We start from the raw sequence: 13,146 nt of genomic DNA on the forward strand, positions 1-13,146 counted from the left end.
AACTAATTATACTACAGTAAAATGAAAAAATCTAATTACTTAACAGTACATTACAAAATAAAAATTTAATTAAGTCAAAAAATAATACATAAAACAAACAACAAATAAATAAAATAACTTGACAGTACATTACAGAATAAAATACAAAATAAAATAAAATAAGACAAAATAATAAAATAATATAAACATAAATCAAATGACATTACAAAATAAATAAATAAATGGGCAAAGAAACAGAATCTGTCAGAATTAAGCAGGGTTTTAGAATCCCTGTCGTTGTGGCTGTAGGCACTAGAGCATTGTGGGTATCAGTGGTCAGCACTAGAGCATTGTGGGTAGCAGTGGTCAGCACTAGAGCATTGTGGGTAACTCACTGACGCTGAGCTCGGACAGTGGGACCGTCGGGATGCTGTCCAGGAGTTTGACGCCCACCAGGTTTGGATCTCCACACAGTTTAGCCAGTTGCAGGAACGCCTCTTTCCCGTCAGCCGGGCCGAACATCAGCCGCTGTCCTGAACACACACACACACACACACACAGTTTTTCTTAAATGAAAATGCTGATGAACTTCAGTGACTCTCAGAGTGGCTCTGGAAATGCATTCATGTTCTCATATAGTGAGACTGCTGAGGCTGAAAAAAACTCAGCAAGCATCACGCGTGCTTCAGTGTGTGTGTGTGTGTGTGTGTGTGTGTGTGTGTGTGACTGTGTGTGTGTGTGTGTGTGTGAGTGAGTGTGTGTGAGTGAGTGTGTGAGTGAGAGTGTTTGTGAGAGAGTGTGTGTGAGAGAGTGTGTGTGTGAGAGGGTGTGTGTGTGAGAGAGAGAGTGTGAGTGTGTGTTAAATGAAACCGCGCGCCTGCACCACTCATTCACACAGAACATGCAGGATTCGTATTTAAACAGTCTTACACACATCAACTGTCTTATCACACAAACTGTCTCCACTAGCGATTACACGATCACATGACTGCGATACACCCTCAGAAGATGAAGATGTGTGTGAGGTCTCACCGGGTTCTCCGTCCTGAGCCGATGCGAGGAGCCCCTCCAGCACCGCGGACGAGACGAGCCGGGCCACGGCGTCGGGCTCCAGGCCCTGAACACTGATGAACGCCTGCGCTTTCTTATAGCGATCCGACTGATGCGACAGCAGAACCTTCTTCAGAACCGCCTCGGGCTCCTCAGACGAGATCTCAGCGAACGAGCACTGCAGCTCCTGCGCACACACACACACACACACACACACACACACACACACACACACACACACACACACACACACACACACACACACACACACACACACACACACACACACACACACACACACACACAGTCAGCATGCTACAGATAATGTGTGAAACCAAAGCTGCATTTATTTGATCAAAAAAACAGTAAAAATTCTGAAATATTTTTACAATGTAAAACAACTGTTTTCTATGTGAATATATTTAAAAATATAATTTATTCCTGTGATCAAAGCTGAATTTTCAGCATCATTACTCCAGTCTTCAGTGTCACATGGTCCTTCGGGAATCACTCTAATATGAGGATTTCTATTTCAAATAAATACTGTTCTTTTAAACTTTCTATTAAAAAAAAAAAAGGTTTCCACACAAATATGAACTGTTTTCAACACTGATAATAATCATAAATATTCCTTGATCATCAAATCATCATATTAGAGTGATTCCTGAAGGATCATGTGACACTGAAGACTGGAGTAATGATGCTGAAAATTCAGCTTTGATCTCAGGAATAAATTATATTTTAAAATATATTCACATAGAAAACAGCTGATTTACATTGTAAAAATATTTCAGAATTTTTACTGTATTTTTGACAGACTTCTGATCAGCAGTGTAGTGTGTTTGACAGATGAACGTGTGTTTCGGCCTCACCTTGGAGAGCTCGTAGAGGCTCAGCACTTGTTTGCAGTAACTCTTGCCGTTGCAGCACTGATCCACTAGTTGTTTGAGCTGAACCAGAACCTGATCGTCGGGTGACGGCACCACAACAAACGACGACAGGTTGTTCATGCTGGGCGCTTCAGACAGAGGAGACCGAGAGAAATTAAACTTCAGACTCACAGGTCATTCCAATAGACTCAATACTCTAATAAGCATACAAATACATGAGAACAAAGAATTACTGGGTGTAATGGTTGCTTTGTAATATTACAGAACAATTTTCTATAAGATTCTTTTCAGTATTGAATAAAAAAATTGATACAAATAATAGTTAGCCATTAGCATGTTGCTAAGCTAATGACTCAATACTATAATAAGCATAAAAATACTGTACATGAAAACAAAGAATTACTGAGTGCAATGTTTGCTTTGTTTGTAATATTAGGGAACAATTTTCTATAGATTCTTTTCAGTATTGAATAAAAAATGTGATTCAGATACAGATAATAGTTTGTCATTAGCATGTTGCTAAGCTAACGACTCAATACTCTAATAAGCATAAAAATACATAAAAACAAAGAATTACTGAGTGAAATGTTTGCTTTGGAATATTATCGAACATTTTTTCTATAGATTCTTTTCAGTAATTAATAAAAATGAGATTAAAATAATAGTTAGCCATTATCATGTTTGCTAAGCTAACTACCCAATACACTAATAAGCATAAAAATACATAAAATACATGACATTACTGAGTGAAATGTTTGCTTTGTGATGAGTGGGAAATATTTTCTGTGGATTTATTTTAGGACTGAATAAAATGTGATTAAAATAATAGTTAGACATTACCATGTGGCTAAGCTAATGACACAATACAATAAACAAAAATACATAAAATGCAAAAAAATTACTGGGTGAAATGTTCGCTTATTAATATAATAGAATGATTTACTAAATAATATTTTATATAATGTATTTATATATAATATTATATTTTTTGAATAAAAATAAAGTGATACAAGTTAGCCAATAGCATGTTGCTAATGAAATACACATAATTGCTGTATGAAATACAAAAAAATACTGTGTGAAATGTTTGGTTTTTAATATTACGAAAAAATTATCTTGAGATACTTTTCAGTATCGAATAAAATGTGATTAATAGTTTTCCATTAACATGTTGCTAAGCTAACAACATGATTAATAAATACATACACATTGGATACACTAATTAAAAACTAATTTGATTATTTTACGGATAGATTTCAGCATGTGAAGACTGGAGTAATGATGCTGAAAATTCAGCTTTGCTCACAGGAATAAAATTACACAACTATATATTCACATAGAAAACTCTTATTTTAAATTGTAATAATATTTCACTATTTTTAATGTTTTTACTGTATTTTTGATCAAATAAATGCAGCCTTGGTGAGACTTCAAAAACATTAAAAAAATCATAATTCCAAACATTTTAAAAGTAGCGTACGTTTACAGCCTTTTATTTTGGCTAATAAAGCATTTTTGTTAGGAATGCACGATATATCGGCCACCATATCAGTATCGGTTTGAAATATGTTCATTTTTAATGTTATCGTTATCGGCCCAAATAAAAAAATGTGGCCGATATCTTGAAGCCGATAAATATTGGATCATTTCCTTCAGCTGAGACACTTCAGACGGCTCTCAAAAATTATATACATTGAGATTTATCGGCCAATATATCGGTTATCGGTTTTGAAATATAAAGAATTATCGGTATCGGCCAAAATTTTCATATCGGTGCATCCCTAATTTTTGTGTTGGGAAATGTGCATGTGACATCTAAACATGCTAAAGTAATCATAAAATGATATTATCTTTGTATTTTGAGCACTTCTTGTGTTGTTTTTGTCTCTTCACGACGACTCTCTTGCTTTAGTCCTCATTTGTACGTCGCTTTGGACAGGCGTCTGCTAAATGACTAAATGTAAATGTAAAAACAGCTGAAAATGACTCACATGATGGTAAACTGCGTCTAGTTTCTCCATCAGGACTGTGAAGTTCAGGCATCATCTCGCCGGACGCTAAACCACGACACCTCAGAACGAGCCACAGGTCTCTGTGAAACCAGCCGAAGTAACGGCACACGCGACTAGCCTCGTTCACGGCGCCCTCGTTCAGCATCTGAGCGATCAGAACATCCAGCGCTTTACGCTCGTCCTCCGACAACACGCATTCGTCATCCGACGCCGGGAGCCCGTCCAGGCTCAAGTGCGCCGGGTCACTCAAAGCCCACATTTTGGAGAAGGAGAACTCTTTGAGGAGGTTTTCGAAGGAGTCTTCGGAGAGAGCCGAGGGAGCGAACAGACTCTGGCGCTCCAGAGCCGTGAGGAGAACCAGTCGCTGGATCCGACACTCCCACTGACGCTTCTCCAGCTGGCCGAGACGCAGGACTGGTGGAGGAACGTCACAGCGGGACAACCAGTGACCCGCCAGACCCAGCAGGAGACAGCGCTCCTCAAGCTGGACCAGCTCAGAATCACACTGGATCGGCTCCTGAACGGGACAAGCACAGATTCGTGAGAGAAACTACAAGATTCGGCCTGGAAATGTAAGGGGCTTTCGCACCGGAGAGTTACAGGAACTTAGTTATAGGAACTAGGCACCAAGGTGGTTCCCCGAGATAATGGTTCCCTTAGGAACGTTTTCCTGGTTGCATTCGCACCGCCAGAAGGAACTCTGTATTGCATTTATTTAAATGTATTAAAATATTAATAAATAATAGTATATAAACAATATCACTGAACACATGCATGCCTGCAAAAACAAAAAAGTCACTTGCAAAAATATTTAATATAATATAATAATATATAACAAAATATATTATAAAAATATATAACAAAATATAATCTAATTTAACAAAATATAACGTAGTATAATATTATATAACATAACACAACAATAATACAATACAATATAATATAATATAGAGTTAGGACCACTTTAGTAATGTTCTTAAGGTGGACGGTCAATATGAAATGGAAAAGAGCAATAAAATGTCCAATAAGAGAGTGAGATGTGACGCAGGTAAAGGTTCACCTCAGCCTGAGAGAGGAAGAACTGACAGGCGGCCTCTGATTGGACACGATCCGTCAGGATCTGCTGATGACATCGTCTCCAGAAGCCCATCCGGGTCTCCTGACGTTCCCACTGGCGCTTGAGCTTATGAGCGCTCAGATCTCGCCGCAGCTTCAGGAGTTACAGAGGAGAGAAGCTTCACAATCAGGTCAAACAGCAGATCCTCTACACTCCTCCAGCAGTTATAATGCTCCCCAGAGTCTAGCAAATCCCAGTGAGCTTTGGAGGTCAGACAGATTTTTGAGGACTGCAAGATTTTTTTTTGGGGGGGGGGGGGGCATCTGACTGCAATTTTTCAGATGAAAAATGAGATGATAAGAAGTGATTTAATAAAAAACATCTCCAGGTTTGCTGTGCTTGCTTTTTGGCCAAAATCGTTTTGGAATGCATATAATTTTAACATAACAATAATAATAATAATAATAATTATTATTATTTTTATTATTACTACAAAAAATAAATAAAAAAATCAAACAAAATATCACAACTGTAACATTTAACAGTGAAATAAAAAGTCTAATATTTAATAATAATAACAATAATAAATTATAATAATTATTACTATTATTACTAAAAACACAAACAAAATAATACCATTGTAATATTTCACAGTAAAATAAAAAATCTAAACTTTAATAATTATAATAATACTAATAATAATTATTATTATTATAATAACAACAACAAATAATAATAATAATTATTATTATTATTAAAAAAACAAATAAAATAATAACACCATAGAAATATTTTACAGTAAAATAAAAAATCTAATATTTAATAATAAATTATAATAATTATTATTATTACTAAAAATATCAAATATTTAATAATAATAATTATTATTATAATATTATTATAATAATGTATAATATCATCATTATTATTATTATTATTAAAAAAATTATATTACCATTGTCATTTTTAACTGTAAAATAAAAAACATAATATTTAAGAAATATTAATAATAATAATAATAATAATAATAATAATAACAACTACTACTAAAATAACAATAAAACAATTTATGGCTGTCTAAATTTCTTCATTTTCAACCATGAAACTAGCGCGTTTTTATTTTGGGCTGTAGGACATCGAACTATGTATTCATATAAAAAAAAAAAAGCCTTTGCTACAATTAAGCCACATCGTGATATCACAATTTATCATGCAGCCCTACAAGTTTTTAGTGCTGATGCTGCAAAATGAAAAGCAAATGATGCATATTATGCGTTTGATTGACGTTTTATCTGTTTATTTCATTATTCTGGTCTCGTGCAGCGAATTATGGGAAATGTAGTTTATTTGCACAATCATATAAGAGTTAAAAAAGTGAGCATTTTATTACCAGCTTTATCATTATAAAATGTGTATAACATGAATTTAATTATGATCTGCTCACAGACTTCCTCAAATCTCCAAAAACACGGGTTAAATATGACTTCTGATGCCGTGCTGGTCCCTCACCTCGTTTATGATCAGGCAGTCGATGGGCAGCTCGGCTAACTGTGCAACCCTGCGTGCCTGTGTGAAGAGCCCGAGCTCCTGGAGCTCGTCCATCATCCTCCTGCTCTCTCTCTGAAGACCAGCGCTGGAATAATCCTCCAGGAGACACGCAGACAACGGCACGGGAGTGTCCGCCAACACCTGACTCAACTGACTGAGCTTCTTAAAGTCCAGACCTGTGATGAGGTGACATGAACACTCAAAGTTCTTTAATGTGTGTGAAAGTCTCTTCTGCTCACCAAAGCGGCATTTATTTGATCGGAAATACAGTAACAGTTCCAAAATATTATTAGAAATGTAAAACAGCTGTTTTCTATGTGGATATGTAGTAAAATGTAATTTATTTCTGTGATCAAAGCTGGATTTTCAGCATCATTACTCTAGTGACTCTGAAGACTGGAGTAATGATGCTGAAAATTCAGCTTTGATCACAGGAATAAATTACACTTTAACATACTGTATATTCACAAAGAAAACAGCTATTTTAAATTGTAATATAATATTTCACAATATTACTGATTTTACTGCATTTTTACTCAAACAATTGAAGCTTTGGTGAACAAAAGTATGGAAGCTGGTTTCCGCCATGGAATTAAAATAAAAGTAATAGGGACTTTTTTCCTCACAATTGAGTTTCTCTTTCAGTTGTGAGAAAAAAAAGTCAGAATTGTGAGAAAAAAGTCAGAATTGTGAGAAAAAAAGTCAGAATTGCGAGAAAAAAAGTCAGAATTGCGAAATAAAAGTCAGAATTGCGAGAAAGTCAGAATTGTGAGAAAAAAAAGTCAGAATTGCGAGAAAAAAATCTGAATTGTGAAATAAAAGTCAGAATTGCGTGAAAAAAGTCAGAATTGTGAGAAAAAAATCTGAATTGTGAAATAAAAGTCAGAATTGCATGAAAAAAGTCAGAATTGTGAGAGAAAAAGTCAGAATTGCGAGAAAAAAGTCTGAATTGTGCGAAAAAAATTCAGAATTGCGAGAAAAAAGTCAGAATTGTGAAATAAAAGTCAGAATTGCGTGAAAAAAGTCAGAATTGTGAGAGAAAAAGTCAGAATTGCGAGAAAAAAGTCTGAATTGTGCGAAAAAAAGTCAGAATTGCGAGAAAAAAGTCAGAATTGCTAAATAAAAGTCAGAATTGCGAGAAAGTCAGAATTGCTAAATAAAAGTCAGAATTGCGAGAAAGTCAGAATTGCGTGAAAGTCAGAATTGTGAGAAAAAAAGTCAGAATTGCGAGAAAAAAATCAGAATTGCGAAATAAAAGTCCGAATTGCAAGAAAGTCAGAATTGTGAGAAAAAAGTCAGAATTGCAAGAAAGTCAGAATTGTGAGAAAAAAGTCAGAATTGCAAGAAAGTCAGAATTGTGAGAAAAAAGTCAGAATTGCGTGAAAGTCAGAATTGTGAAAAAAAGTCTGCATTATGAGAAAAAAGTCAGAATTGCATTTTTCAAAAACTTGCACTATGAAATTGCACTTGCAATTTTCATGACGAAAAACACTGTTCGAATCAAAAGTTTTCGTTTTTATCCTTTAATTATTCCAAGTTTGATGATATAAACCCTTGTAAGTGTGTTTGAGTCTGACCGTTGGATTTGAGCAGCCGCTCCATGTCCACCAGCAGCTGAAGCAGACGGCGCAGCTCGTACTGAGTCCGGCTCTGCTTCAGGAGCGTCAGCAACAGAACCGACGCCTGAGACTCGACCCACTGGACCGGCAGAACATCTGAGCTCAACACAACACTGCTGCTCCGCAACTACACACACACACACACACACACACACACACACACACACACACAGGCAGTGTTAGCAGAAACTAGTGTTGTAAAAAGTACCATAATGTGACGCTCTGAGCGCTGTTGAGCGGAATCATAAACACCTCTGATTGGCCGTTGTGTTCACGCGCTCATCAGATATGTCTGTGATTGGCTACAATGATCAACGCACGGGAGCGTTTGATTGTTTGTTTTATTTAATGCCATGTCAGCATCTAAGGCTTTTTTCATGGCAAAAATGTATTTACAAAAATACAAATATCATATAAATACAATAAAACCAAGCAAACAAACACACAATTACCATATAATAAAAAATCCAAAGGCATAATCTTACTAAATAAGTCCTTAAGTGAAATAACAAGAGCATTCTACTTGTCTTAAACTCAGAACAGTCCAGTGAAATATGTTTAACAGAGAGGGGAATCTTCACAGAGTTGGGTCTTCATCTTTAAGCAAAAAAGCCTGAGTCAAACTGACATCTGGTGAAAACCACTTGATCAGATCTAGTTTTAAGAGTGATTAAAAGTCTGTATGAAATTCGGAAGTGTTTGAAAGTGTTTTGAAAGCACTAGCAGGACCGATTCGCTGATAAACGCTCCCGTGTGTGTGTGTGTGTGTGTAAATGCTCGCTGAAGAGCGTCATTGATGTATATTTACAACATGTTTTTGAAGCGCTGATCATTGTAGCCAATCACAGTCATATCTGATGAGCGTGTGAACACAACGGCCAATCAGAGCTCAACAGCGCTCAGAGCGTCACATTTTTAAAGTTTCAGTATCGACTTGGTACCGAAGTCGGTGCTTTTGTTAACACTAGCAGAAACACAAGCAGTTGAAGAGAAAGAGACCCGCGTGAGGCGTGTGAGATTACATTGAGCAAGCACTTCTGGAACTCCAGCAGTTTGTCTTTGGCTCGCTGATAGTCTTTGTAGTCGGAGCAGAATTCATACATGTTCAGCATGTAAATGAGCGGAGACTCCTGACACACACACACACAGAAACACAGAGAATGCATGTCAAATAACATTTAATATAACACTGTTTTTTTAGAGAAAATAATACATTTATTCAGCAAGAACGCATTAAATTGATCAAAAGCGACTGTAAAGATATTTATAATGTTACAAAAGATTATATTTCAAATAAACGCTGTTCTATTAATCAAAGAATCCTGAAAAATAACGATTCAAATTAAAAGCTAAATAGAAATATATAAAAAAACGGATAAAAACAACAAAAACACGTTACAAAATAACTTTGAAATTAAAAATAAATAAAAAAATAAAAATAAATATAAAAAGCTAATTAAAAATATGTATAAATACTATAAAAGCTAATTAAACATATTAATAAATACTATAACAGTATGCAAATATTGCTAAAATAACACAGAACAACATATTGATGCAAAAACATGTCCCATCTGGAAAACAAAAAAAGTGACCTAAAATATAATATCATTTAATGTAATATTAGTGCTGTAACTAAATATAATATAATATAATGTACTATAGAAGTAAGTAATTTCACATTTGTTTTTTATTTTATTCTTCAAAATATGAAAAAAAAAGATTAAAGGCCCGTTCACACAAAGAAACGATAAATATAACAATAAATATTTCACATCCACACTAAATAACAATATTGTTCTGTTTATTATAAGCGCTGCAGTTTTGTCGTCTGTCGCTTTAAATGCGTGCGCTCTTTAAAGCAGGATGGATTCTGATTGGCTGTCAATGTTTTTATCGTTCATCAGCTGAAAAAAATTATATTTCTGAATGTGATTCCAATGATATTGTTTCTCTGAGCCGTTATCATTATAGTTGTACTGAGGACTTTAAAATATCAAGTACAATAAGGTTAGTTAGTTAACATTAACAGTAACTAACATGAACTAACAATGAGCAATACATATGTATTTATTAATCTTTGCTAATGTTAGTTAATAAAAATCCAGCTGTTCATTGTTTGTTCATGTTAGTTCAACTAATGTTAACAAATACAACCTTTGATTTTAATAACATATCAGTAAATTTTGAAATTAATATTAACTAAGATTAATAAATGCTGTAGAAGTATTGTTCATACTTAGTTCATGTTAACTAAGGTAGTTAACTAATGAACCTTATTGTAAAGTGTTGCCAAAATATCTTGGTCAAATTAATGTGCATGACAAATAAACTTGAGCAATGCCTTCATCATGATCTTCAGTTTAAGACGGTGGCTCGTCCAATCAGAGCGTCTCTTACCCTCTGAAACAGCTGGAAGCCACGAATCAGAGGCCGGATCTTTCTCCGGCACAGGAGGATCTTCCACAAGATGGAGAGATCATGCAGGTTCCACACGTGATGGGCGGGGCTCTCGTTGATGTGGGCGGTGGCTTCGTGAGTGACATCATCATCGACAGACGTCAGGATCCACACGCAGAGGCACTGCAGCAGCTCTGCGCCCTGTCAATCAAATCACACAAACTGGTTTTAATTATTTTAATAAAATAAAACAAAACAAACAAACAAAAAAGGACAAAAACATTTTATTCCCAATAAAATATTTGTAATATTTTCCTCAGTTTAATAAAAAACAAATAGGTGAAAAACTATTTAATACAATTAAAGGGGTGGTATAATGCCCTTTTCACAAGATGTAAAATAAGTCTCTGATGTCCTCAGTGTGTGTGTGTGTGAAGTTTTAGCTCAAAATACCCCACAGATATTTTTATAACATGTTAAAATTGAATATTTTTGAGGGTGAGCAAAAACGCACTGTTGCGTCTGTCCCTTTAAATGCAAATGAGCTGCTGCTCCCGGCACAGGGGGCGGAGCTTCAAGAGCTTGCACTCACACACACATGCACTGACATTTTTAAAAACGTTTAGCCTTTTATGTTCAAACCGGAGTCAGACAATGATGGAGAGACTCAAGAAGAAGTGACAACATGTAGAAGCAACAGGACATTTCTGAATGGTTAGTTGATGAGTTTATGTGTAGTTATCTTCTAGTCATTGATTAGAATATCTTGATAATCTATAAATCGTGTTCAGGGGGCGGGGTTTATGTAAATTCTAGGGTTGGTGATGTCACTAACCCGGGAGGAATGTTGTGTAGTCTCTACCAGCCGTTTGTTGTAGTCCTTGAAAAGCAATTTCTTTAAAAGCAAATATCTCCCTTTGCTCTGAACTTTGAGCGTCGTAACTTTGCAGATGTTGTTTATGCTCAAACAGCAACATTACACACTAACTAAAGTTAGAAAAGTCAAATCATAATCAACCACCCCTTTAATAAAATAAAACAAACAAACAAAAAAGGACAAAACCATTTCAATCAGGCTTCAGCAGCAGGAGTTGATCTGTCGGAGTGTGTGGTCTCGTACACACACCTGGTGACAGGCGGCGAGCACAGCCAGAGGAGGACAGCGCTGATGAACCGCTTCAGACAGCAGGATCCTCCAGGGCCGGGGCTTCTCCTGGCTCTGCAGCAGCACCTGGAACAGCTCTCGGGGGGGACCCAGGCACTCGTGTCGGGGGGGATCCGGGCCCTCGTCCGCAGGCTGATGGGAGTTCGACGGATGAAGATCTTGGAACGCCAGGGAAATGTGGGACTGCAGAGCTGGACTGAACCCGGCAGCCAGAGACTTCACCTGGACAAACCCCACAAAAATATAAGCTTGTGTTATCAGAAATGTTATATATATATATATATATATATATATATATATATATATATATAAAATATTACAGTGCAACAGTCAGGTCGTGAATGAAATGTACGTAAATGTAAGTAAAAAATCCCATTAAAAATGTTTTTAATCTTTTCCTCAGTTTAATAAAAAATAATAAAAAAACTGGGGAAAAACTACGTAACACCATTAAAACGGTTTTAATTCCCCCCCCATATTTTAATAAAATAAAATCCCATTAAAATGTTTTAAATACTTTTTTTCATATTTTAAATAAACAAAAAAAACAAAAATGTTGTTTTATTTAAAACATTTGAATCCTATTCATTTTTTTTAATTCCATTAAAAGTTTTGAATCTTTATACCTTATTTTAATAAGGTAAAACAAACAAAACAATTTAATACCATTAAAATTTCTCCATATTTGAATAAATAAAAATAAAAAAATAAAAAAAACAGGACAAAAATATTTTAATCCTACTCAATTTTTTTCATTTCATATTTTAATAAAATAAAAAAATAGGGGAAAACGTTTTAATCCCAATATAAACTATTTAATCCTATTAAAATGTTTTTAATCTTTTCCCAATATTTTAATAAAATAAACAAACAAATAAATACATAAAACAGGACAAAAACATTTTAATCCCATTAAAATGTATTTCATCTTTTTTCCATATTTTAATTAAATAAACAAACAAACAAATAAATAAATAAAACAGGACAAAAACATTTTAATCCCATTTAATCCCTTTTTTCCATATTTTAATAAAATAAAACAAAACAAAAAACAAAAACAAACAACAAACAGAAAAAAATAGGCAATCGCAGGACAGACAGGTGTGACAGACAGTGTGACAGACGCACCTGCTGGGGGGGGTAATTGTGCACCTGCACGAACAGCAGGAAGTGGAGCCACTGTGCGTCGCGAGCGCAGGCCTGAGGGAAGGCGGAGCTCAGAGGAAGAGCGTGGAGCCGACAGAACTGAACAGGAAGAGCCCACTCCTGCGCCGCCTCGAACGACGAGCTGACACGCATACACGGACACACACACACAGAAAAATCACCAGGTCATCAAAATCAGTGCACTTATTGTTCACTAAAACTACAACTGTTAAAAAATGTACTCGTTAAAGGTGCAGTGTGTAATTATTAGCGGCATCTA

The 13,146-nt window shown here is 35.5% G+C and overlaps 1 protein-coding gene across 1 annotated transcript in view; it reads right to left on the reverse strand.

The window, feature by feature from the left end:
- Window positions 1-13,146, reverse strand: part of spg11 (SPG11 vesicle trafficking associated, spatacsin) — a 48,508-nt gene that overhangs the window by 6,373 nt on the left and 28,989 nt on the right. Inside the window, exons 24-34 of the mRNA XM_084397236.1 lie at window positions 12,849-13,008; window positions 11,682-11,942; window positions 10,556-10,756; window positions 9,178-9,285; window positions 8,114-8,282; window positions 6,498-6,712; window positions 4,992-5,141; window positions 3,911-4,448; window positions 1,902-2,047; window positions 1,012-1,216; window positions 375-512 (exon numbers count right to left, since the gene is read on the reverse strand). Of these exons, the coding sequence (XP_084253362.1) occupies window positions 375-512; window positions 1,012-1,216; window positions 1,902-2,047; window positions 3,911-4,448; window positions 4,992-5,141; window positions 6,498-6,712; window positions 8,114-8,282; window positions 9,178-9,285; window positions 10,556-10,756; window positions 11,682-11,942; window positions 12,849-13,008 (2,291 nt within the window). The remainder of the gene's footprint in view (window positions 1-374; window positions 513-1,011; window positions 1,217-1,901; window positions 2,048-3,910; window positions 4,449-4,991; window positions 5,142-6,497; window positions 6,713-8,113; window positions 8,283-9,177; window positions 9,286-10,555; window positions 10,757-11,681; window positions 11,943-12,848; window positions 13,009-13,146) is intronic.

Source organism: Rutilus rutilus, assembly GCF_951802725.1.
Source record: "Rutilus rutilus genome assembly, chromosome: 23".
NCBI lineage: Eukaryota > Metazoa > Chordata > Actinopteri > Cypriniformes > Leuciscidae > Rutilus > Rutilus rutilus.